We start from the raw sequence: 27,847 nt of genomic DNA, 5'->3' as shown, positions 1-27,847 counted from the left end.
TGTTTCACTTGATGGTTCAACACCTGTTGTAGTGAAATAACAGAGGAACACTGAGGTTATCAAAAAAGCTTCATTTATTGTGCAACAACAACATTATAGTTCCAGTGAAGTTCATGTCAGGTTGGAAAATCTGCATGGAAAAAGGAAGCAGTGCAAGAAATCCCATGCACAGGCATTGAACAGCTGACCAAAGAGTTGTGTGGAAATGTGTGTGTGTGTGTGTGTGTGTGTGTGTGTGTGTGTGTGTGTGTGTGTGTGTGTGTGTGTGTGTGTGTGTGTGTGTGTTTGACGCTCAGAAAGTGTGCTGGTTTTGATTTTACAAGTGGCTCTCTTCAAGAAACAGCAGAGTTTGAAAGATGAAGCGAACAAAGTGACGAGCGTTTAAAGAGAGTAAACAGAAAAAAAGGTGATTTGATTCAAGTAAACATTTCTTTTCTTCTTGATAAATTTGGCCCAAAGACAAATAACTCAATCATACTTTAACAATAAGAAACAATGCACACAAATTAAATCTGACATATAAAACTTAAACATGTAATAAATACGATGAAGTGGTCTCATGTGGAATAAAGCAATAACACATCCTTACAGGTGAATAAAAATGGCAGTGACATATATTCCCAAAGTGGATGAATGTGTCTGCTGAAACAGCTTAAAAATCCAGACCTGAATATGGCGATTAAAACATGTCATATTAATATTCCTGTGACTAAAAAAGTAAACGACTTTACAAATCTGTCTTCTAAAAATATATACTCCAAAAGTTTCATATCTTCCAGACATGTAAAAAATATCCCCGAGTAATAAGAGGTACGTATAAAAAGATGCTGCTGTACAGATGGCACAAAAAGAGACGTGGAGACAATCAGTGCACTGTAAGAAAAATCAAGACACTAAGTTTTTAGCATCCACACTGTAAAAAGACAGACATTGCTATATGTTGGCAGAGGAGCGGAGGACGTGGAACCTCTTCAGAGTCATGCGGATGGATCCCAGCTCACGATTCACTCTCTCCAGACGGTTCTCTAAGGCCACCTGAGGAGAGGAGGAGAGGAGGAGGGGAGGAGGAGGAGAGGACGGGCGTTAATATGGAACCACTTTAATAAAAGATTCACAGTGAGCGGTCTCATGACTGCAGATATCCTGACTAACACTCTGCAGATTGCCTTGAGGAGGGAATTTGAATAACTCTTCTTCTATTGCCACAGTCAGGTCAAATCTGAAGCCCATCAGCCTCAAATGATCTTTCATTTAATGCTAATAAGATGCATGGCAGCTCACCAAACTTCAAATGCAACAAGGTAAATAAAACACCTGTTAGTGCTGGCATGATGTGGAGGTTACTGTGACAGGGCTTTGCAGAAAAATGAAGCCAGCTACAAGGAGGCTGACGTTTCAGAACCACATCTCTAGGACTCTTGTGTTGTTGCAACAGATATGCTGCGTTTACACCAAACACAAGTGAACAATTGAGAATATCAGGAGTCTGTCTCCTACATACCAGCAGCGTTTGTCTTTGCCTTGATGTTCAGTCATCAAGCATGACTGAGGTTACTCCTTTCCTGCTTTTTAATCTCTTTTGGAAGTCTCAAAGACGTCACAATGCTGTCACAATATGACACAGAGGCACAAAAGCTTGGCTAATTTTACTGCCTTCCCCTGGGACTACAGCTGGAGGATAGACGCTTCCATCCTGGTCAGCTTCTCCCACCGATGCTGATTGGCCATCACGCCACAGCGCTGAAGTTGAATATTTTGAACCCATGCAAAGTTGCAATAGTAGTGAAATTTGCGCCAATCTGGTCGTGTGTAGCTTCAATCGTGTCGCCCGATGCAACTCTGCGTCTACACATTGATTTCTCTTTGGGGTTCGGTGTGAATGCACCATCCTGGTTACTCTACAGTTACCCAACAACTGTCTTAGAAGTGCAGTCACAGAAATGTAGTCCTGAATCTGCAGCCTCTGATTCTGCAGATACTTGAAGATGACCCCTCTCTCTCTGCAGGAGAATTTGATGCAACAAGGTAAATAAAACACCTGTTAGTGCCGGCATGATGTGGAGGTTACTGTGACAGGGCTTTGCAGAAAAATGAAGCCAGCTACAAGGAGGCTGACGTTTCAGAACCACATCTCTAGGACTCTTGTGTTGTTGCAACAGATATGCTGCATTTACACCAAACACAAGTTAACAATTGAGGATATCAGGAGTCTGTCTCCTACATACCAGCAGCGTTTGTCTTTGCCTTGATGTTCAGTCATCAAGCATGACTGAGATTACTCCTTTCCTGCTTTTTAATCTCTTTTGGAAGTCTCAAAGACGTCACAATGCTGTCACAATATGACACAGAGGCACAAAAGCTTGGCTAATTTTACTGCCTTCCCCTGAAACTACAGCTGGAGGATAGACGCTTCCATCCTGGTCAGCTTCTCCCACCGATGCTGAAGTTGAATATTTTGAACCCATGCAAAGTTGCAATAGTAGTGAAATTTGCGCCAATCTGGTCGTGTGTCGCTTCAATCGTGTCGCCCGATGCAACTCTGTGTCTACACATTGATTTCTCTTTGGGGTTTGGTGTGAATGCACCATCCTGGTTACTCTACAGTTACCCAACAACTGTCTTAGAAGTGCAGTCCCAGAAATGTAGTCCTGAATCTGCAGCCTCTGATTCTGCAGATACTTGAAGATGACCCCTCTCTTTCTGCAGGAGAATTTGATTCTTGTTCTTGCTTTGCACAATTTTGGATGCTAAGGTTTCATTTTCACTGAGCGCCCTTGCCTACCTACATCGAGTCAGAGGTTACATCATGCAGGGACGCTCAGATTGATGAAAAACAAACACTGTAAAGTGATCTGAACATTCATGACAGCATCGATATCTGTGTGTCTCACCTCATCTAACCGGGACTGTAGAGTCACTCTACCTCCTGCTCCAGGCATCCGGCTCAGCGCTGCCTCAATCTGCACACAAACACACACATGAACACACACACACACACACACACACACACATAATAAAAGTGAGTTATTCTTTATTCTTAATAATCAAAACGCTTCACTCTTTAGATTAGAGGGAGACGATGAGTTTGTGATGTGTGACTGTGGAGGCAGACGTCCCTGTGTGACCAGGACAGAGGGAGGGGACTGGTGTGATTGTGGATTTGAACTTCCTATAAATAGAAGTGTTTTAGCCGTGGTGTAAAAACAATAAAGTTCATGTTACATAAGAGGTCAGGAGGGGATTAGAGGGGAACTGTTGAGTCCTCAGTGTCCGAGATATGAGAACGCAGAGTCCTCATGAAGTGTTGGAGGACGGGTTTATAGAAATACATGAAAAAGGTAAATAAAAACACCAAAACACAGACATGACTCTGTAGTGGAAGTCACTGCATTAAAAACAGACATGACTCTGTAGTGGAAGTCACTGCATTAAAAACAGACATGACTCTGTAGTGGAAGTCACTGCATTAAAAACAGACATGACTCTGTAGTGGAAGTCACTGCATTAAAAACAGACATGACTCTGTAGTGGAAGTCACTGCATTATAAACAGACATGACTCTGTAGTGGAAGTCACTGCATTAAAGTCAGACATGACTCTGTAGTGGAAGTCACTGCATTAAAAACAGACATGACTCTGTAGTGGAAGTCACTGCATTATAAACAGACATGACTCTGTAGTGGAAGTCACTGCATTAAAGTCAGACATGACTCTGTAGTGGAAGTCACTGCATTAAAAACAGACACGACTCTGTAGTGGAAGTCACTGCATTATAAACAGACATGACTCTGTAGTGGAAGTCACTGCATTAAAAACAGACATGACTCTGTAGTGGAAGTCACTGCATTATAAACAGACATGACTCTGTAGTGGAAGTCACTGCATTAAAAACAGACATGACTCTGTAGTGGAAGTCACTGCATTATAAACAGACATGACTCTGTAGTGGAAGTCACTGCATTAAAGTCAGACATGACTCTGTAGTGGAAGTCACTGCATTAAAAACAGACATGACTCTGTAGTGGAAGTCACTGCATTATAAACAGACATGACTCTGTAGTGGAAGTCACTGCATTAAAGTCAGACATGACTCTGTAGTGGAAGTCACTGCATTAAAAACAGACACGACTCTGTAGTGGAAGTCACTGCATTATAAACAGACATGACTCTGTAGTGGAAGTCACTGCATTAAAAACAGACATGACTCTGTAGTGGAAGTCACTGCATTATAAACAGACATGACTCTGTAGTGGAAGTCACTGCATTAAAAACAGACACGACTCTGTAGTGGAAGTCACTGCATTATAAACAGACATGACTCTGTAGTGGAAGTCACTGCATTAAACACAGACATGACTCTGTAGTGGAAGTCACTGCATTAAAAACAGACATGACTCTGTAGTGGAAGTCACTGCATTAAAAACAGACATGACTCTGTAGTGGAAGTCACTGCATTAAACACAGACATGACTCTGTAGTGGAAGTCACTGCATTAAAAACAGACATGACTCTGTAGTGGAAGTCACTGCATTAAACACAGACATGACTCTGTAGTGGAAGTCACTGCATTAAAAACAGACATGACTCTGTAGTGGAAGTCACTGCATTAAAAACAGACATGACTCTGTAGTGGAAGTCACTGCATTAAAAACAGACATGACTCTGTAGTGGAAGTCACTGCATTAAACACAGACATGACTCTGTAGTGGAAGTCACTGCATTAAAAACAGACATGACTCTGTAGTGGAAGTCACTGCATTAAAAACAGACACGACTCTGTAGTGGAAGTCACTGCATTATAAACAGACATGACTCTGTAGTGGAAGTCACTGCATTAAAAACAGACATGACTCTGTAGTGGAAGTCACTGCATTATAAACAGACATGACTCTGTAGTGGAAGTCACTGCATTAAAAACAGACACGACTCTGTAGTGGAAGTCACTGCATTATAAACAGACATGACTCTGTAGTGGAAGTCACTGCATTAAACACAGACATGACTCTGTAGTGGAAGTCACTGCATTAAAAACAGACATGACTCTGTAGTGGAAGTCACTGCATTAAAAACAGACACGACTCTGTAGTGGAAGTCACTGCATTAAAAACAGACATGACTCTGTAGTGGAAGTCACTGCATTAAACACAGACATGACTCTGTAGAGGACGTCACTGCATTAAACACAGACATGACTCTGTAGTGGAAGTCACTGCATTAAACACAGACATGACTCTGTAGTGGAAGTCACTGCATTAAAAACAGACATGACTCTGTAGTGGAAGTCACAGCATTAAAAACAGACATGACTCTATAGTGGAAGTCACTGCATTAAACACAGACATGACTCTGTAGTGGAAGTCACTGCATTAAAAACAGACATGACTCTGTAGTGGAAGTCACTGCATTAAACACAGACATGACTCTGTAGTGGAAGTCACTGCATTAAACACAGACATGACTCTGTAGTGGAAGTCACTGCATTAAACACAGACATGACTCTGTAGTGGAAGTCACTGCATTAAACACAGACATGACTCTGTAGTGGAAGTCACTGCATTAAACACAGACATGACTCTGTAGTGGAAGTCACTGCATTAAACACAGACATGACTCTATAGTGGAAGTCACTGCATTAAACACAGACATGACTCTGTAGTGGAAGTCACTGCATTAAAAACAGACATGACTCTGTAGTGGAAGTCACTGCATTAAACACAGACATGACTCTGTAGTGGAAGTCACTGCATTAAACACAGACATGACTCTGTAGTGGAAGTCACTGCATTAAACACAGACATGACTCTGTAGTGGAAGTCACTGCATTAAACACAGACATGACTCTGTAGTGGAAGTCACTGCATTAAAAACAGACCTGACTCTGTAGTGGAAGTCACTGCATTAAACACAGACATGACTCTGTAGTGGAAGTCACTGCATTAAACACAGACATGACTCTGTAGTGGAAGTCACTGCATTAAACACAGACATGACTCTGTAGTAGAAGTCACTGCATTAAACACAGACATGACTCTGTAGTGGAAGTCACTGCATTATAAACAGACATGACTCTGTAGTGGAAGTCACTGCATTATAAACAGACATGACTCTGTAGTGGAAGTCACTGCATTAAAAACAGACATGACTCTGTAGTGGAAGTCACTGCATTAAAAACAGACATGACTCTGTAGTGGAAGTCACTGCATTAAAAACAGACATGACTCTGTAGTGGAAGTCACTGCATTAAAAACAGACATGACTCTGTAGTGGAAGTCACTGCATTAAACACAGACATGACTCTGTAGTGGAAACAAACCTGCTGTTTTTCCTGCGTCAGCTCGTCGAACAGTTTCTCGGCCTCAGCCAGCGAGTGGAGTCTGTCCAGGAGGAGAGGGGCCGGGTCCTCAGGGGGGTCGTGCAGGTCAGATCCACCACAGGCTGCCTGGTCCTCCCAGCCCAGCTGGGAGTTTCCCTCTAGGGGATTCATGCTGCCTGAGGACTCTGAGGGGTGCTGGACTTCTAAAGAGAGGAAGGAGAAGCAGAGTTATGCACAGGGTTTCAGTTGATTGTGGTTTTCAGGTTTTTCCTGACATCTGAACAAGAACAAGAAAAACGTTTCTACATATCCAAAAATCAAACGTCCACATTTTGACATTTCCAGTCTGGGATTTAAAACGCTGGAAAAAAACGTTCCTGAGTTGTTCCAGTCAGTTTTTTTAATATGCATAATAAAATATTAAGCATGAATCTCTGTCTGATGAATACATAATGCAATCCTAAAACTAAAAAGCTTTAGAAGTATCCTGCACACCGGTCAGAGTCTGAGATACAAAACTAGAGATGGAATAAATCTGCTGGAATCAGGAGAGAACACCGGACCTTAAATGCACCTCTTCCTGACATGATGTGAGAAGTCGTCGGGTTTCTTCACTTCACTTCTCTGACTTGATATTTTAAATATGAATAGGAGCGTGAATATTTTACCGTCGTCTCTCTCTGCTGACATGAACTGGAGTCTCTTTCTGGGACTGCTGCTGTGGAACGAGTGACGCCTCTGATCGACGTGTCCATCGAACCTGCAGAGACAGAAGAGCAGAGACAAGGTGACTTTTTAATCTTAGTAATCCAGAGGACTCACTCTGCCGTCCGGCACAGAGTGAGATGTTCAAACACTGTGTTCAGGAGACTTTGTTAAAACTCCACTTTAAGAAGCTGTTTTCTCTCACTGAGTGTTTTAAAGTTCAGCTCATGATCAGACTGAAGCTCTGACGTGTGAAGGACGACACCTTGTGGTTTATTGGAGAGGCAGTGCTTCAGAAAAATAAAGTGAGATACATTCTGTCTGTCACTAAAGATCCTCTGTGAGGTTTCATTTTAAAACAGCTGGAGAGAAAAGCTGAGTCAGTTCTGATAAAGTTGTTACTGCAGCCTTCACTTCTTGTCCTGATGGGTTTTAAATCTTACAAAGAAGTCTGTGCAGATCTCCAACAGGGACATGGAGGAAAAACAATGAAGTTCAACCTAAAGATCATGAGAAACTTTTAAAAGATGCTGAAGCATATTTGAAGTTTCTGAGGCACTTTTTGCAAGATCCTGAGAGGCCTTTCAAGATCCTGAGAGGCCTTTCAAGATCCTGAGATACTTTACAAGATCCTGAGGAACTTCTGCAAGATCCTGAGGAACTTTAGTGACCCTGAGAAACTTTTCAGATCCTGAGAATCTCCTACAAGATCCTGAGGCATTTTTTTAAAGACCTTGAAGAAATTTGGCAGGATCCTGAGACTTTGGAGAGATCATGAGAAACTTTTCAAGATCCTGCAAAACTTTGCAAGATCCTGAGAGACCTTTGCAAGATCCTGAGAGACCTTTGCAAGATCCTGAGAAGTTTTTCAAGATCCAAATAAACTTTTGCAAGACCCTTAAAATCTTTTGCAACATCCTGAGAGATGTATTGAAATCCTAAGAGATGTATTGAAATCCTGAGAGACTTATATGAGATCCTAAGAACCTTTGCAGGTCCCTGAGTCACTTTTGAAAGACCTTGAAGAAAGTTGGCAGGATCCTGAGACTTTGGAGAGTTCATGAGAAACTTTTAAAAGCTCCTGAGGAATTTTCTTGCAGGATCATTAGATACTTTTCAAGATACTGAGAAACTTTGGAAGATACTGAGAAACTGTCACAAGATCTTTTAAAACTTTGCAAGATCCTGAGAGACGTTTCAAAATCTTGAGAAACTTATTTGAGTTGTTGAGAAACTTTTGCAAGATCCAAAGAAACTTAAGCAAGGTTTCATTGACACTTAACCCATCTTTGGCCAAGTCACTTATGTTTCTTTGTGGCATCTTCTTTTGGTATTGAACTCTGTAGACGGTCCCAGGTAAGTCTAGAGTCAGCCAGAGTATCCTGCAACCATGCAGACTTTCTCAGGCTCTCACAAAACGTTCTTGTGATCTTATTTAGTGTCACAGGATCTTATAGAAGCTTTCTTGGATCTTACAAAAGTTTCTTGGGATCAAACTGAATTTATTTTCCCTCTGTGGCCTTTCAGATCGTATTTCTATCATAAGCTTCATCAGTTGATTATTCTGTTGGTGGTGTGTGTCTCACCTTTTGCTCAGGTGTTCCTCTCTTGGCATCGGGAGACCGAAAGCGGTGGAGTAGTTCTCTGAGGGGCAGCGTTTAGGACTGGACTTCGCAGACAGAGGCATGAGAAGAGTTTCTCTCTTAGCTGAAGAAGAGAGAGACTTTTATTAAACCCTGAGATGAGTGAGATACAAGAGCCTTGACTTTCTGAGGTTTAGAGATTATTTGTAAGAGTCAATATGACTGTTTTGATTTCCTAGGAGAGGAATCCACTCACTGGGTGTGGTCGGGGGGATGTTTCTCTGTGCAGGAGGAGGCAGTGAGGACGATCTGTGGCCCTCTGGAGAGAGACCCCTCTGAGCTCTCAGCAAAGCTGCAGCTCCATTCATCTTCTTCCCTCCTCCTCCTCCTCCTCCTCCTCTCTCGGCTCGCAGTGCAGCTCCCGCAGGTTTGACCACCTCCATGGGGGCCTGAAGCCTGACTTGATCCTGAATCACCTCTTTGTGTCTGCGCTCCACAAACCCGACTGTGGTCCTCTGACTGCCGATCCCTGCAGAGAAAACACACAGATACGTTAAAGCCTGATGTGAAAGCTCCTCTGTGACAGAGCGCGTGCAGGGGACTAGACTCTACATGCACAAACATGTAGGAGACAGCGCAGACTTCTCCGCCGGATGATTTCAATGAAGACAATCATCCTGACACATAAAGAAACCCGTCACGTTGGCACTGTCTTACGGGTGACTGTGTAGGTGGTGGTGGATCTGTTCTTACAGGGGGCCCGGCTCTCTGTGGCTCTGGTCTCCTCCAGCTCAATCAGAGCCCTCATCATGGGGGTCAGGCTGCAGGACGCGTCCCTACGACCCGCCTCTCTCAGACAGACGCTCTGCTCCTGGTGTCTGTGCTGCAGCAGAGACTGCTCACTCTCTGGAGGGGAGGCACACCTGGAGGAGAGGAACTCAGTAAACCACCTGAACTCTTCATCACCTCCTCTGACTGAGAGATTTACTCACACACACTGATTTACACACACACACACACACACACACACACAAACACACACACACACACACACACACACACACCTCCACACGCCACCGCCTTCAGAAGCGTCCACGGAGCTTCCATTTCCTGATGATTGATCGTTGATTGGATACTGAGGCGTCTTGTGGACGCTGTGGAACGGGGATTTTCTGCTGCTGTTCAGCTGCTCAGGTAGAGGACACGGGGACTTCCTGCGGGTGACGTCGGGCTCGATCCGGCCTTTACTCGGAGACAGCAGCAGGTCAGGATGGTGGAAGAGACTGCAGACAGGAGGAGAGGAACACTTATACTTTAACTCTTTAGTTCAATCTACAAAGACCTCTTCTGATGGGATGCATTTAACAAGATCCTGAGACTTTTCTAGAACCCGAGAGACTTTACAAGCTCCTGAGTCACTTTTTAAAGACCCTGAGTAACTTTTGCAAAATCCCATTTTTTTGATGCAGTTTTACAAGATCCAGAAAAACTTTGCTAGATCCTGAGAAACTTTTAGAAGAATCTGAGAAACGTTTCTAGATCCTGAGAGACTTTGCTAGATCCTGAGGAACTTTGCTAGATCCTGAGAGACTTTGCTAGATCCTGAGAGATTTTGCTAGATCCTGAGAGATTTTGCTAGATCCTGAGAGACTTTGCTAGATCCTGAGAGACTTTGCTAGATCCTGAGAGACTTTGCTAGATCCTGAGAGACTTTGCTAGGTCCTGAGAGACTTTGCTAGATCCTGAGACACTTTGCTAGATCCTGAGACACTTTGCTAGATCCTGAGACACTTTGGTAGATCCTGAGACACTTTGCTAGATCCTGAGAGACTTTGCTAGATCCTGAGACACTTTGCTAGATCCTGAGACACTTTGGTAGATCCTGAGACACTTTGCTAGATCCTGAGACACTTTGCTAGATCCTGAGACACTTTGCTAGATCCTTAGACACTTTGCTAGATCCTGAGAGACTTTGCAAGATCCTTAGAAACTTTGCGAGATCCTTAGAAACTTTGCGAGATCCTTAGAAACTTTGCTAGATCCTGAGAAACTTTAATAGAATCTGAGAAACTTTGCAAGATCCTTAGAAACTTTAATAGATCCTGAGAGACCTTTGCAAGATCTTTCAAAGCTCTTGAGTCACTTTTAAAAGACCCTGTGAAACTTTTGCAAGATTCCAATTTTTTTTTGGGGTTGAACTCTGTAAACAGTCTTGGGAACTCTAGATCCAAACAGACTATCTTGCAATCCTGCAGACTTTCTCAACCTCTCATGAAACTGTCTTGTGATCTTGCAAATGTCTCACAGGTTTTTAGAGAAGCTTTTTGGGATCTTGCAAAAGTTTCTTGGAATCAAACTAAATGTATTTTCTCCAAAGACCTCTCCTGAAGGGATGCTTTTAATCGTGCATAAGTTGAGAAGATGACATGCTTACCCAGCCCCGGACGGTTGTGTGTTGCTGTGGGACGCGTATCGGGTTCTGGCCTGGTTCTCGTGCTCCATCTGCTTCACCTGGGACTCCAGTTTGGAGATCACTCTGCAGCCGAGGAGAGACAGAGAGAGAGAGGGGACACCAAACACAATTTAGACACCTCAGACTGAAGATCATAACCTTCTTAAAGAGTGGGTTTATTAAAAGGGAGGTGTGTTATTACTCCCTTAGTTTTAGAAGGTGTAACTAACACACAGGCAGCTTAGATCACAGTATGTAAGAGACTTTGGGTATTTTATTATTTCATCCTTTTATCATCATTCAGAGAGAGACAAAAGTTCTGCCTCAGTGGAAACGTTTCTCCCTTCACAAAGCCGACCTTTATCTCGACTCTGAGTCTCCTGTGGAGCATAAACTCTCTCTGCTGTCATGATCCGGCTCTAATTTGCTTCTTCTGTTTCAGTTTGATTGACTTTAATAACGATCCTTAGACTTCTCTTAACTTTAAGCTTCCATTAGAGCATGAAGCTGGAGATGTTCTTGCATATTTTACTGATTTCACACCCTTTATTACCCGACCTTTCTGGCTTTATAAACGTTAGAATGCTAGAATACCCTGAGTGACATATTTCAGAGTCTTTTTATTTGTTATTAGGACTCTCTGATGAGCACCTGGCTTACACCCTTTCCCTTAGTCCACCTCTCTGTCCCTGTACCTCCCTTCAGTCCCCCCTTTCCCTCCCTGGATATCATCCGTTTCCGTGCTGAAGCCGTCTCCTGACACACGTTCGATGTTCTGCTGAAGCTTTCAGTCTGTCCGTGAATTCGCTGCATCGACTTCACAGACTTCATCAATGCCGAGTCCATATGCCGCCTCTATCGACGCCAATTTGTGGACCGAGCTGAGGCTGCAGAGAAGAGCTGCTGCGTCATCTCAGCCAACGCTTTATCTATTTTTCGACAGCAGAGACACCATCATTAGGCGCCATTGATTCATTCTGCTCCCTCGATCGGAGCTGCAGCTCTGTTACAAACTGCAGGAGGGAGCTAATGTCTGCAGTGACAGCTCTGAAACAGAGAACCAGGCGACTGTAAAGCTTCATCTCTGTATTCATAGTCTCTGCAAACATGTTTTATGTAACATCATTTAAAAACGTGACATCTAGATCCGCTCAAACTGCAACCGTCACCAGACTTTTGGACTTCTGTTCTGCTGAGTGACGGTTTTAATCGTTGTGTGGAACACATTTTTAAAACGTTTCTACTTTTTCCAAGAACAAAAAGAGGAGAGGGAAGGATGGGTGAGAATGTTTTAACTGTGCAAACATCAGATTTGAGACTAATGCCTGTAAGTGTTGAATTCTACAACCCACTCACCTCCTCAGGTCGGATATCTGATCATTGGCATCGACCAGCTTGCTCTCTGTTGACACCAGGTTGTTCTGAAGAGACAAAGAGAGTGAAACAAACATACTGAGAGCGACCTGAGACATAACTTATTGTGTGTCTCTGTTCAAATCAAACATGATCGGGTGATAACTTCCACAAAGAGATCGTTTACCTTCACTCCTTCGTGCTCCTTCATCAGAGAGTCGTATTCTCCGAGCAGCTGAGGACAGAAAACAAATCAGACCTCAGTTAACTTCAGAGTTCAAGAGGAGGATGGATACTTTTCAAGCTTATGAAGCTGCAACTACTCTAATCTTATTTATTCTTTAAGTTTCTATTGATCTTATCTTATGGAATATGACATAAAGAAGTAAATCAAGAATCTACAGCTCAGTCAGACTCACGTCCTGCAGCATCTTGTACTCCCTCTCCCTCCTCGCCTCCTTCTCGTCAGCCTCCCTGCCCGCTCTCTGCACCGCCTCCTCCAGCTGCCGGGTCTGGCTCTTCAGACGAGCCGTCATGGCGTCCTTCTCTTTGCCGGAGCGTTTGCTCTCCTCCAGTCGCTGCTGCAGAGATTTCACCGTCGCACCTGCAACCGCGTACCGCTCCGGCCACTCCGCCTGCAAACAGGAAGTCAGGGTGAGGTTAATTACAAAGTCTTAAATGCAGATATCAGAGCGTTTGATTCATTATTCAAAGTGAGAGAACACGTCGGTCCTCGTACCAGTTTCATCTCCAGAGAGCTGTTTGTGGCCTCCAGCTCTTGAATCCGGCAGGTGGCCTCCGACAGAGCTCGCTCCAGCTGCTTACACCTGTGCATCAACAAAAACAGGTCAATACGGAGTCAGAAAACTAAAGAAGTCTTCATTATGTGAACTGAAAGGACTCTGTCCACTGTGAAAAGGATGCAAAGGAAAGATGGAGGCGTGTACGAACCTCTCTGTGAGGGCGTGGTTGCTCTTCTCTAAATCTTTGGGCAGATCTGAGAGCTTCAGTTTGTCTCTCAGGGTCTGGATCTCAGACTCGTAGTATGCCTTCAGATCGGCCACGTGTCGGGAGTGCTTCTCTCTCAGGTTCTGCCTCAGCCTGAGGGGAGGAAAGGAAACAATGAGTGAAATAACTCAGAGTGGATGAATCTGTGAATCCTGAGACCTGAGAGTTGGACTCACAGAGAAAGGACGACAGGATCCTCCAGAGAGGAAGCTCTCTCCATGTGAGGACTGACTGCAGGCCTTAGAGAGGACCCAGAGGTGGATCCGGGCTTCAGGGTGCTGGTGTGGGTGTGGCTGCCCTCCTCCTCGCTGGCTAAGGGGGCACTGGCTCTGCGCTGCTGCGTCTGATCCTGGACCGTCTTCCCCCACATGGTCTGGGTTTTGGACGGGGAGGGTCCAGCAGCTGAAGCGCTGGAGGTGTCGGAGGGGCAGTCTGTGTCTCCGGGGTTCTGGCTGCCCTCCACCATGCTGTCGGGGGTCACGGGGGTCCCTACTCGGGGGTAGAGGTGTGGCTGAGCGGCGAATGAGGGGCTGCTGAAGTGGGAGGGCGAGGTGAAGCCGGACGTTCGATCAGAGTGCCGCTGGTTAGCTGCCGGATCCAACGTCAACATCTGAACAACAAGAGAAGAAGAAGAAAACTCTGAATGAGAGTCATCTCTCTTTTTACTGACTGTTTCAAACTTTCTCTCCTGTCTCTGTGTTCACTGGTGATTTTTTTATTGTGTTTTAAACGCCATGATGACATTTAGATACAAAATAACTCTGTGTTAATGTCCTGAGATGAGAGGCATCAGGGTACATGCTTTATACCAGGTCCTCAAATAAAAAGAACCAAACATTAACTAAGTAAATATATTAACAGAAAGAAAGAGAAAGACAGAAAAATGAAACAAAAGGAAAAAAACAAAGTAATAAAAAGAAACAAAGAAACAAACAGAACGATTAAAAGGAAGAAACAAACAAATGAAAGATAAAAAGGACAGAAAAAAATAAAAATTAGTAAGGAGAAAATAGTCTACAGGAAAAAAAGGAAACAAAAAATGAAATAAAAGAAAGAATGGAAAGACAGAAAAGAAGGAGAAAGACAGAAAAGGAGAAAGAAAGAAAGAAAAGAGGAGAAGGAAAGAAAGAAAAGAAAGAAGGAGAAAGACAGAAAAGAAGGAGAAAGACAGAGGAAGAAGGAAGGAAAGAAAGAAAAGAAAGAAGAAGAAAGAAAAGAGGAGGAGAAAGACAGAAAAGGAGAAAGAAAGAAAGAAAGAAAGGAAAGAAAAAGAAAGACAGAAAAGAAGGAGAAAGGAGAGAAAAGAGAAGAAGAAGGAAAGAAAGAAGAAAGAAAAGAAAGAAAGAAAATAAGGAGAAGGAAAGAAAGAAGCAAAACAGACAGAAAGATAAAAAAGAGAAAGAAAAACACAGAAAGAAGGAAGGAACAAAGAAGGATCAAAAAAGATAGAACAAAATGAAGGAAAGAAAGAAGAAAGACAGACAAAGAAACAAAAATGTAAGAAACAAAGAAAGATGAAAGAAAAGGAGCAAACAAACAATAAGAAAGACAAAAAAAGAAGCAAAAAAAAAAGGAAACAATCAAAGAAAGGAATGAAGAAACACAGTCTGAGGTTGTTTCTCAGTGAGCATGTGCAGAGTTAAATAAAATAAACAAACACATTAAAATCTTCCATCACATCGTTATGAACTGAGTAGTTAATGTTTAACAGCTCAGACTGAGAGATGAGGGAGATATACAAAGATCCCAGCCTCTCCTGTTCACTTAGTTATCACAGTTTTCCTCCCTCTGGGTTGTGACCTCTTTAGTTTTTCCACATGGACCGCAAAATCATAATAAAACTCAAACTGTAATAAAAAAAAAGGAATATAATGAAATAAAACTCTTGGATAAAATGGAACATGTAAATAAATATCTTCTCCTAATGAGGACACCAGAACACAGATTCAACAAAGTCAGAGACTCAGCCAAGACCTGATGGGACCGATTGAGGAGCCATGTGTCGTACCTGCGGAGAGGTTGGACTGGATGTAACAGAACCTTCCCAGTCTGAGCGTTTACAGTCTGTCCTCTGCTTGTTCCGATAGATCTCTTTGAGGGACAGCCGAGGCTCCTGGGAGGGGGTCTGAAAGAGACGCAGACTTTTAAAAAAGGTGGAGAACAAACAGAACTTAAACTCATGAGAGACCACGTCAAAGAGAGGAAATGTGTCTGCATGCTTAGTGAGGGTTTGTTTTATCACTCGCTGCCAGAAGAGGGAGACAGAAGTCGTTCCACTCGTCTCTAAATTAAAGTTCACACTCACCAGACTGATGGAGGCCTCATGCAGGAGGAGGTAGGCGCCGCTGTCGAAGCTGTCCGGCAGAGGGTGATACAGCTCGCTCTCATTCAGACGCCAATACGTGAGACCTGGGGCAGAGAGGAGGATGTTTCATACAGCTCTTTGTTTTAACTTTTAGTTAACCCTAAAAAAAACTGAAAATGGAACAACAAATCCGTCTGCAGGCAAGTGATGCATGCAGAGCTTTCAGTTCCCAACAAACACAATACTTCCACCTCTTTAATGCACCATTTAATGCATAAACTTTGAGAGATTTATGCCTTTAAAGGGACCAAAGAACCTCAAGTGTGAGAGCAACAGGAAAGATAAGGGATTATTAAAAAGGGATGAGCTAACATGGATATTTAAGTTTTTTTATTATGTAGTCTGACTTATAAATGTTAAAATAAAGGAATTAAATGTGGAGTAATAAATACGATTTGATAAGGCAGGAATGGCACAAGATTTTACCTGAATTGTATTTTTTATTTGAGTTAAACCGGATTAAAAATATATTTTTAAATTAATTTTAAGTCTTTTAGATAATGTTTCATTCCTTGATTTTTCTTTGTGTGATTTTACAACCTGCTTTTTTAAATTTTAAGTTATTACTATTATTTGTATTAAATATGGTTGAAAATATTAAATTATTATTAAGACGGTCAAGTGTGAGAGCAAAGGGAAAGATAAGGGATTAATAAAAAGAGATGAGCTAACACATGGATTAATTTTTTTAATTATGTAATCTGATCTGACTTATAAATGTTAAAAAAATTAAATTAAATGTGGAATATATATATATATATAAGATGTGATAAGGCAGGAATGGCACCAATTGCATTTTTTATTTGACTTAAACTGGATTAAAAATATATTTTTAATTATTTTTAAGTCTTTTAAATATGTTTTATTTCTTGATTTTGCTTTGTGTGATTTTACAACCTGCCTTTTGAATTTTATATTTAATTCCAAAGTTATTATTATTATTAAACATGGTTGAAAATGATTACATCATTATTTAAAATATTTTTATTTCGGTTAACAAATAAAAGATGGAGCTTTAACTGTTAGAAGAATATTTCAGGAGATCACAAAATAAGTTATTTCTGGATCCACCTTAGAAATAAAATCCCTCAGTGGTCCAACAGCGCCCCCTACCTGTCGCTGGTTGTAACTGCAGCTGTGTTTCTTCCCTTTTTTTTTTTTTTTTTAAAGCTGCAGTATGTTGAGCTGTTTATTTAATTACAGTAATTCTGTCAGTGATTCTTCACGCTGGCTGAACCTCTCTGCTGCCGTTTGTTAGTCTGAGTCAGTGAATTGTTACCTGATGCCTCCGACATCAGGCTGTCACTCCTCCTCAGGGGGAACGAGCTGGACGACGGCCCGACGGCTCTCTGCTGAAATGCAATAGAGATGAGTGGATTAGACTCGGCGGAGGGGGGGCGTAATAAGGACCACCACAACAGACCTTTGGGAACAGAAACAGAGATCTGGATTTGAGCGTCTGTCAGCGCCGTACCTGGTCCTGGGTGTCGCAGATCTCTGGGGGGGTTTGTTTGGGTGGCTCTCTGAGGCCATGAGGCTGCTCCTGGTACTCCAGGGTTTGGGATGAAGCGTGTCCTGCTTTGCTCTTCTTGGGCCTGAGTTTCTGTCTCTGGGCCCAGGAGGTCAGAGGCTGGCTGGTGCTGCTGACAGAGCAGGTCAAGGTTAGGAGGAGGGACGGATATGTGGGTCAGCCAACGTGCAGATAATGCAGAAACAGTGCTCTGGATCATTTAGAAATAAAGCCTTCATAGAGTTATGCAACAGAGAGTGTCTGCCTCCATTGTTTATAATCCTCTCAGCACTGACCGCAGAACATCACAGCTGAGCAGACTATTGTCTTCATTATAACTGGATAAAAATGAATTAATTGTTCATTTTTCTTCAACAAAAGACGCCGTCTGAGAACATTTGCAGAGTCACGCTCTCTGTCTCTATTCAAGCTTCAAACTTCTGTGTAATGTAAACAATCAGAGTGTTCATCCTCTCTCTAATCAGCTGTTTGTCTCAGAATTCTCTCTCAGCTCAATCCATTAATAGATAAAAATGTTGCTTGGATATAAACAGGATTTCTGCTGGATTAAAGGTACAGTGAGTAGTTTTGGCTGCTTTTATCAGAACAGACTTGGTAGAAATTTAATATCATATTCACAAGTATATTAACTAAAAATGAGCTTTCCCACTCCTTATGTTTATTAGTATTGTTATTATTATTATTTATATTATCTCATTATTGTATTATTTAGGTATTATTATTATTTACTATTTTTATACTATATTTTATTATATTATTATTTAATATTTTATTATTTATTATATTATCATGTATTATTATACAATTTATTATATTACATTTAATTATTTATTTATTTTTTAATTTATTATTTTATTATCTATTATATTATCATTTATATATTACCTTATATTATATTATCATTTATTATTTTATTATTTATTATATTACTTTTTATTATATTATTATTTATTATTTATTATTTAATTATATTACTTTTTATTATATTATTATTTATTATTTAAATATTTATTATATTACTTTTTATTATATTATTATTTATTATTTTATTATTTATTATATTACTTTTTATTATATTATTATTTATTATTTCATTATTTATTTTATTACTTTTTATTATATTATTATTTTTTATTTAATTATTTATTATATTACCTTTTATTATATTATTATTTATTATTTAAATATTTATTATATTACTTTTTATTATATTATTATTTATTATTTATTATTTAATTATATTACTTTTTATTATATTATTATTTATTATTTCATTATTTATTATATTATGATGTATTTCATTATTTATTATTATTTCCTTATGTCCTTATGTTTCTGCAGCAGCACAGAACAGACAAACTAGGCACTGGAAGACGAAGGTGCAGAAGAAGAAGAGAGTGGTTGTTGTGTGCAAAACAGGAGCTTCTTGTCCTCAAAGGCCACCGTAGCTTCACCGACAAGAGGGGTGAGCAAGAGAGCGTTTTAATCTGTCACCTTTTCTGCACACTGTACCTTTAAGAGAGTCTGTTTACTCTAATATATTGTGCCCCGTGTTTAGGAACAAGGAAGTTCTCTGTTTGCTCCTGAGGAAAGAAGTGTGCAAAAGCAGCATCCTCTGCAGCTCATCATGTTTTATTTTAGGTGTCTAAACTACATTTTGCTGCAGAGCTGATTCAAAGCGATGTACTATTTAGCTTCTGTTACCAAAGACCTAACACACTGATTATTGATGTGTACTAAAAGCTTGTTTTAGCTGCACCAGAGTGGAGGAACTGAAGGAGTCAAATATTATTAATGTCCTCTTTTAAATCTCACTCCTATGATCTGTCTTTGTTGTGCTTTTCCTCGTGTTCTCACTGGATGTCTGGGATCTTATTTATCTGTGTATCTGCCTTGTTTTGATTCTAAAGCTCTGCGTAGTTTGTTTTTTTAAAGCGTTGGCATGATTATCTAACAGACCTGGAGGTGGAGAAGCTGCAGAAACAGGAGAGTTGATGAATGGAGGGATTAAAGAATCAGAGATATATATTTTTGGACATTTTGAGACTTTCTGCCTCAGAGTTTAAAAAAATGAGGCCAGCATTACTGCATAAGACCTCTGTTAATTGGTCTAAGCCTCTTTAATACCTTTGAAGACTTTCTAAAAACCTGCACACAGCCTGTTATCAGGATCCTGCTGATAAGGTTTCTCATAAAGGGCTCAGACGTACCCAGAGGCTCTGTGCTGGTACACTGATGTGTTCGCTTCCTCCACTCGGAGTCGCTTCTCGTCGGTGAAGTCCCTCTGGCAGCCGACCAAGACTGTCTCTGAGTCATCCTGGAAGTTTGGGGACCACTGGTGCTTCTCCCTCACTTGTGTCCCATCCTCATCGTTCCCCGGAGACCCGGCAAGTTCCAGACCCGTTTCCCAGGCGGAGAGAGTCCCGTACCCGCTGCTGAGCCCCGTGGTGGCCCGCTCCTCGCCGTGGTGGGCCGTCTCTGATCTCTGCAGAGGAGGTGACGGGGAGCTAAAGGGTGTGTGTGCAGGGGCTACCAGGCTGTCAGTGTCACTAGCCACGTGCTTGGAGTTTGTGCAGTGGGTGGAGAGGAGGGGGAAAATATAGTCCTTTGTGTTCGCTGTCGTTTTGGTCACTGAAGTTGGAGAGAGCTCTGAGTGTGGCAGGATGCAGGCCTGGCGATTCTGGAGCTGAACCAGAGCCTTGATTTCATCCTGAATCAACTGGAGAGAGAGAATTCACGATGGTTTAATTAAGAGGATAAACAAAAACTGTAATCCACCTCATTCTGTGAGACGTGGCTGCATGCAGACTCACCTGTATTTGGCACTGGTATTGTTCTTGCTGAGCGAGGATTTGCTCTTGGTATTGCTTCTCGACCAGCTGAAACAGATGCAACCATCGGCCCTAATGCAGAGAGATGGAAACATGGAGTCATGCACGGTCACAGCTGGGTCATTTCATCACTGTCTCTTCACACTCACGCGACTTATTTGCCTCTTAGGAGGAACTACCTCACCATCTCTGCAGCTCACATAATGACTCAATGCTCTTACATGCACAACAGAGACAAGGCTTTCAGCCACTACGCTCCTGAACTATGGAACAGCCTGCAGGAGGATCTGAGGGGAGCTGACAGAGATATTCAGACTTTTAAACTGAAACTAAAAAAACATCTTTATAATCATAATAATAATATGAATTATACATTGTATTTAAAAGAGCCTTTCTCAACACTCAAGGTCACTTTACAGAGAGATTAAAACACAATAAATAAAACAACACAATAGAATAAATAAAAACAACAAGCAAAAGTAACACCAAGTTCAAATGAAGCAGTGGAATTAAACAGAGAATGCAGCTTGGAACAGATTGGGGTTTTGAGTCTTGATTTGAAGAGGGGTCGTGAATCAATATTTATTCTAGCTTTATGTAGGGTTTTATAATTTATTACTTACTTTTTACTTTTAAATTGATTTAAATGTTGCTTTATTATTTTATTAATTTTAACTGTTTATTTTATTTATTCATTTTTATTTATCTACTCAGTTTTATTGATATTTTTAGCCTTAATTTTATTTTCAACTCTTATCCTTACCCTTTTTAATTTATTTATTTTAACTTTTTATATTCTTAATATTAATTTCACGCTCTAACTTATTTTAATTACACATATTTTATTGTTGTTGGTGTGCATTTGTCTCTATTTAAAGCTCCTGTGAGGAACTTTCTGTTTGTGTTGACTTTGGTGCCCCCCGGTGGACTAAGTGATCGTGCTTATTATGTCCTGTACATGTGTAAATTATGTTATCTCCTCCTGCTTTCAACTAACAGTCAATCATTTCACTCATTAAGAAAATTTAATGCAGAAAAAGGGTTTTTCTTGACGTGCTGTCAATCACCTCATCTGACACCTACCCTCTCACAGTGATTTCAGACTTTAAAATAACAAAACAGAAATGATGAATACCTTTTCTAACAATCTTGTTTGCTTTTCTAGGTCATAAAGAGGCATCACTGTTCATTTCAGTCCATTTCATGACCACTCAAAAACTCCTCACAGGACTTTAAAATCTATCTTTGTTTTTTTTTTTTACATTTTTTATTCAGCTTCACATATTTTGTACATATCTCAGTTGTTGAATCATGGTCAAAATTTTAAAGGAATTATTTACAGTTCAGCAAACATAAAAAATCAAAAGTTCACGGCCACATCTTCAACCACGTAAAGAGGAGACTATTGAAAAGTAGAGGGGAAAAATTGCTTCTTCAAAGCAGCCCGCATCAGATATATCTGTCCATAAACACACAAGCATTTAACCTTTCACATACTCCTCAATGGATGTATCTACTTACATAACCAAAAGAAATATACATCATATTTTCTCTTAAGTAAAGTGAGATCATGTAAACTAGTCTCTTATCTCAGTAGTGTAAAGTAAGTACTGACAGGAGCCCATAGAACCTCCAACAAGTCCTGTATCAGACAGAGTTCTGCTGTTATCTTTTCCATCAGGTAAACTTTTTTAAGTCTTTCTCCCCATGGAAGAAGGTGGGAGGTAGAGATTTAAACCAGGATATGGTTATCATTTCCCTCGCTACCAGAAGAAGGGCATCTTTGCTTTTTTTAATATGTCTTTATAACATTATTTTATTTCTGCTTCTTTCTTGTTTACAGTCACTGTAAAGCTCTTTGGGTTGCATTTGATTTGTATGACATGCTATATAAATAAAGCTTGATTGATTGATTGATTGAGGCTATGCAGAGGGATCAGATTAAGGAGGTGATGACAGAGAATCCTGCAGGATGAACCGACCCTAAACTTCTACTTTGCATAAGAGGAAATATTCTAAAACACGACAACACTTTCCCCGTCTGAATCTTTTGTCTGCGTTGACGTTAATTTATACATCCTTCATCCCCGGGGCCACAACAGCCCACATGATGCAGACTTCATCATTTGCTCTCATCCCAAGAGGGTCCACATGGTGGCCTCAGTGCAGCCCGACGTGTGTGAACATGTCTGCGTTCGAGGACGTGCAGGGGAGCATAAGCAGGAGTTTGTGGATTTTCCGATTTTGCACAAACAGGGAAAATAAAATATAGCTCCTAACTGAATTTGCATTTACTGCACAAGCATTCAAGAGGACTTTGATCATGATACATATCATCTACAACTTTTCTCACACAGGGCATTTTAAAGATCAGGTGTGCAGACTCAGCAGCCTGCTGATCCATACAGTGGGGTGTCTTCTCTGTGTTGCAGTACATCACAGTTGTCTGCTCCCTGTGTCTGAAAGAATCAGCTGCATGGTGCTGTTTGTGTGTGTCTCACTGTCAGATGTGAGCAACACAGAGAATAAAAGTGACAGCACAAAACGAGGATGCTGCAGCCACAACAACAGCTAACCCCAACTTTATTTCTACTACATCAGCTCCTACAAACACGTACGAACAGCACTTTTTGCATCCCAGGCTCTGTAGTGGATGTTTTTCCCTACCTCACAGTCCTTCCAGATCTCGGGGTCTGTCTCTCCGCTGCTCTGGATCTCCTGCACCAAAGCCCTCAAAGTCTCCAGGGAGCTCGGGTTGATGAATGGGAGGCTCTTCCCCGGTTGGAACGCCTCGTCTGTGCTCAGACACAGACTCCTGTAATAAAGCACACCACAGTAAATCACACGTGAAGGTACGGTAATACATGCATGAGATAAGAGAGCATACATGTTTCTACAGCCTGGGTTACATGGAGGATAGGACAGAGCGGCCAACCTGGATTAATTAAAGCACAATAATAATAAATTCAATCTGGAATAACTGGAACATGAAAAATGTTTCCTAAAGAGCCTCTCTCAGCTTATTTTAAGTATAGTTCCTGCAGCTAAGACTGAGCTTTACCACCTTTGTTTTGTTCTTAACTAAAAGGATAATTTGTCTTTAAGATTCTTTATTATAAAGAATAAAAAATATGATCATTGTATTTATTTAAGAGCCAAAACATAAACATGGGGACACTCTGGAGCCGCTTAAAGGACCTCTATGTGTCCCTATACCCCACTGTGAGCACCACTGCTATACAGCAAACTACAACTCCCATGATTCTTTAGATAGGACTCTAAAAAATGAACACACCATGATGTCCTGCATTTAAAAGTTTGGAAGTATGATTGATTGTCCATAACAAGTGCCGGGCAGAGAGCTTCATGTTTTTAAAAGCAACTATAGACTTACCTTTTTAATCTGGCTATTAATTTGGAGTAATTTCTTTAAAGCCCTGGACTGAATTATTAACATTATTAACATTGTTTTAACATCATTTTTTAAAAATTCTATCTTAATGTAATGTCATTTTTATTGTTATTTCATTTTATTTTTCAGGAACATATATGATCTTATTTAATTGATTTTATTGAAAGGATTTTATTTTTATTTCATTTTATTTTTCTAGTATTTACCTGTTTTTTCATTCTTGATTTTTATTGTAATGATTTTATTTTTATTCTATTTTTCTGGAATTTTTCCTATTTTAATTTATTGATTTGACTGTAATTATTTTACTTTTATTGTATTTTATTTTGGTGGTATTCATCCTGTTTTAACTTATTGATTTTATTGTGATTATTTTATTTTACCTGTATTTTACTTTTCTCGTATTTATTCTATTTTAATGTATAGGTTTTATTTTAACAACTTTAATTTTATTTTACTGATTTTATTTTATAGATTTTATTCTTATTTTTCAGTATTTAATATTTCTTTCCTCTGTCTTGTTTTAGTCTTGTATGTTTTTACCTATTGCTGTTTTTTTTGTCTCTCTCTGTTTTTTGGTGAAGCCCTTTGTGCTGCATGTCTGAATATATGAAAGGTGATATATAAATCTTAAGAACTGAAATTAAAATCATTTAAACAAACATTTAAAATACCTTTTAAGAAAGGTTGTGTTTTATAAATAACCCCTGCACAAAGAAAAAAATCCCTCTTTTAATTAATCATGTGTTGTAATTATTGTTTTCTTACCTTTTATTCCCCTTTGAATATCTGAACCACTTTAACCTTCACTAAATCTTAGTTCAGATAAATGTAGTCCATCTCAGTGGAGATATCTGTGGTTTTATCTAAACTCTGAATAACATCTGTGTTGTAAATTAGACTTCTCATTACTATGAATTAATTAATCTGAGTGTGTTCACCTGATCTTGTTGCATGCTGGTGTGATGTCCACGGCCCTGCTCTCCACAGCGCCCCCTGTGGTCTGGGAGGTTGTGTGTCTGCCCTCTGAGACGGCCAGCCCAGAGGCCGATGTCCCCTCCGAGGACACCAGAGAGGTCTCGCTCTCCTTTCCTCCATCCCCGTCTGCGCTGGCATGGCAGTGGCTCAAGGCCCCCGAGCTGGACACATCCTCAGAGATACTGTCATCTGTGGACATGTTTAGGGGCCCGAGCAGGGGGGGTCAGTCTGACAGCTACACACACCGGGAGAGAGAGAGAGAGAGAGAGAGAGAGAGAGAGAGAGAGAGGGAGGAGAAAAGGTCAGATATGTGAGGAGGAGGAAATATGTTTGTTCTAAGGATGCAGGATCCTGGCTTTCTGCCAATACCTGATGTGCTGATATTTTCAAACTCTTACCGATACGGATATCGATACCTACCATTTGTTTCACTGAGTCTCTAGTCTACTCGAATTTACCTGGTACTCTTGTTGTAACGGTCCATTTTTTTAAAAAACAAGACAACATTTGACTCTACCATAATTGATCGACACTTCAAAATACTTCCACACAGCTCACATGTTGAGGCTCGTTGTTGGAGAGCATGAGCACACCGTGCAACCGTTTATAACACAATAAAGAGCGCGGGATCACAGATGACAAGTTCAACCTCATGGAGACGATTGGTTGCAGGATACTAATATACCTATACCTATTAGTATACTATTATACCTGTGTAATAACTCCCCATCTAGACTTCTAGCTGCTGGAGGAACTGTGGCTCCTAGCAGGCAAATCATCACTACCTCTTCTGGGTTTGTCTAAAAATACACAAGTTCTGGTTTAAACTCCTCAAAGAAATAACAAACATACTGGGAACTAATCGTGCTTTTATCCCCTTTCCTTGTTCCATGTTTCGTACATCAATGTAGGATATTTGTAATACTAAGTAGGTTCTTTATTGTCATTACATGTTCCCACATGACACTAAATTTGTCCTGAGGACCTGCAGCATACAACGGTAATAATGATATAATAACTAAAACAACTAAAAATACTAACTATACATAACTGTACAAGCCCTCTATAGAAGGCTAAGGATGTACTAGGACTGGCATCAGCATCAGTTTTGGTCAAAATGATCTTCTGTTAGAGGTTTCAGAATAAATATGGATCTCATGTTTACCTAGGACCCCCTGCTTTGTCTAGATCATGTAAGTAAGGGGATCCACAACTTTTCAGCCCATGTTCCTCACAAATGGACAAAATTTAACACCTCAGGGGTCTTATGGCAACAATGAAAAGTAAAAAAAAAAGATCAAAAATGTATATTTGTATGGTTTTATTTAAAATATAAACACTTTGGGGCGCTAGTGGCCTAGTGGTCCAAGCGACCCACATATAGAGGCTACCGTCTTCGTTGCAGAGGTCGCCGGTTCAACTCCCGGCTCCATTTCCTGCATGTCTTCCCCCGCTCTCTACTCCCCACATTTCCTGTCTCTCTTCAGCTGTACTGTCAATAAAGGCAAAAAGGCCCCAAAAATTCTTCACACTACTCCCCTCCGGTCGCAGATACAGATCCCCATACTGTAGGCGAGCCCGGTTTGGCAGAAGCTTCGTCCCATCGGCCATAGCACTGCTAAACAGAATGCCACTGTAATGTGTCCAGTGTGTTTATATGTGTCCGGTGTGCATATATGTGTCCAGTGTGCATATATGTGTCCAGTGTGTTTTATATGTGTTTAGTGTGTTTTATATGTGTCCAGTGTGCATATATGTGTCCAGTGTGTTTATATGTGTTCGGTGTGTTTATATGTGTTCGGTGTGTCTATATGTGTTCGGTGTGTTTTATATGTGTCCAGTGTGTGCATATGTGTCTGGTGTGTATATTTGTGGGATGCGGGGCACCATTGCTGTGAGGCTGGGTGGATGTTTATGGTTATTGTGTTCATACATGTATTCCTGTACAGACGGTGGCATCAAATCTTCTTATTAAGGACAAATAAAGATCTATCTATCTAAAAATAATAAATAAATAAATAAATAATAACAATAATAATAATATAACCACTTTCTTTGTTAGCTTTGCTTTGGTTTTGTTATTTTTCCTCACATTTTAATTCACTCCTCAATTTCTTATTTATTAGATATTATTATTCTTATTCTAAATATTTGTTACCTTATTTTTATCTTACTCTTTTTACCTTTTTTTTGGGGGGGGGGGGGGGGTCCCTGTTGAGGATCTATAAGTGGTATTTTGGTAAGTTCCACCAACATCATATGAGTTCATCATATAGATATTTTATTTATTATATTCACCATTGTGTCTCTGATTATTATGAATGTACATGCATGACAATTTAATACAAAATATATTTTAAATAAATAAATAAATAAATAAATATATAAAACTCCTTTTTTTGTTCATATTTTTATGATTGTGGATAAAATATCTAATTTGTGTTCATTTTTAGAAGACACTTTATGAACCCCTGATGTAAGTGATAACAGATACAGATGTGCATCTCTTATTGATTTATTCTCTCAATGTAAAAACGCCATTTCTTCTGATAAAGCAGGATCCTGATGTTAATTACACAGCTACAAGGGCTACAAGGACTGAGGCTTTACTCCATCAGTGTCATATTACTGACCTACATCTCATATCAACAAACAAGTGATTACAAAAACATAAACAAAGGTAAATATAAACACATTAAAGGTGATGTGTGGATGTAACGCAGGAGCAGACACTTCCCTGTCTGTCAGATGAGCTGTTTCCTGTCTGTTACAGCTCATGTAATAACAGCTGATTATGTTCAACACCTTGTAAACATCATCATCTTTTAAAAACAGGTAAAATATAATAAATGCAAAGCAGGATTTTAAACACTGACAGAAGCCACATTAGCTGCTGTAGCCTGGCTGTCAGGATGGATGCTGGAGGGGAGCAGAGCTTTAAAGTTCCCTGTGAACTCCCTGACTCTGCCTCAGTCATGATAACTTATCTACTAACCAAGCTAACGTCACCCAGCTGCCTCAGAGGGAGTGAAGTGTTAGCTCGGTGCTAAGTGGAGTTGGTGTATTACAGGTTAGTAAGCAGAGCGCGCGGGGAGGATGTGACACGTACACACTGAATTAAACACATTATTTAATATATTCAGATTCCTTTAAGCTCGTGAGACATAATTAAAAGATATGAAACCTACCCGTTGACTTGTAACATCATTTCCTCCATATTTATTTGTCAGTACTCAGGTTGGTTGGTTAGCTAGCTGCTGCACTGCAGTGATAGCTGCCTGCACTCTGCAACGCGATTGGCTGAGCTCCGGTTGAA

At 40.5% G+C, this 27,847-nt stretch overlaps 1 protein-coding gene across 3 annotated transcripts; it reads right to left on the bottom strand.

Moving 5' to 3' along the window:
* Positions 1–56: 56 nt before the first annotated feature.
* LOC117831648 (M-phase phosphoprotein 9) lies at positions 57–27,816 on the bottom strand. 3 transcript variants are annotated; one of them, XM_034710436.1, is made up of 24 exons: positions 27,720–27,816; positions 24,495–24,766; positions 22,809–22,956; positions 20,124–20,213; positions 19,521–20,029; positions 17,254–17,422; positions 17,059–17,131; positions 15,720–15,823; positions 15,423–15,539; positions 13,591–14,024; positions 13,358–13,507; positions 13,146–13,233; positions 12,826–13,041; positions 12,594–12,641; positions 12,410–12,474; positions 11,036–11,137; positions 9,666–9,884; positions 9,355–9,524; positions 8,858–9,130; positions 8,605–8,725; positions 6,982–7,073; positions 6,314–6,516; positions 2,892–2,960; positions 57–1,035 (listed from the first exon to the last, which is right to left on the bottom strand). In XM_034710436.1, exons 2-24 carry the CDS (start codon positions 24,728–24,730, stop codon positions 934–936), a joined length of 3,798 nt encoding a protein of 1,265 aa, XP_034566327.1. In that variant the 5' UTR covers positions 24,731–24,766; positions 27,720–27,816; the 3' UTR covers positions 57–933. The 3 variants fall into 3 exon arrangements, with proteins under 3 accessions (XP_034566327.1, XP_034566329.1, XP_034566328.1); XM_034710438.1 differs by having other exon boundaries at positions 17,059–17,128; XM_034710437.1 differs by having other exon boundaries at positions 60–1,035; positions 17,254–17,419; positions 27,720–27,812.
* Positions 27,817–27,847: the final 31 nt, after the last annotated feature.

Source organism: Notolabrus celidotus, chromosome 19 (genome assembly GCF_009762535.1).
Source record: "Notolabrus celidotus isolate fNotCel1 chromosome 19, fNotCel1.pri, whole genome shotgun sequence".
Taxonomy (NCBI): Eukaryota; Metazoa; Chordata; class Actinopteri; order Labriformes; family Labridae; genus Notolabrus; species Notolabrus celidotus.
The sequence above is the reverse complement of the archived record's forward strand: the minus strand, read 5'-3'. Positions and strand labels throughout refer to the sequence as shown.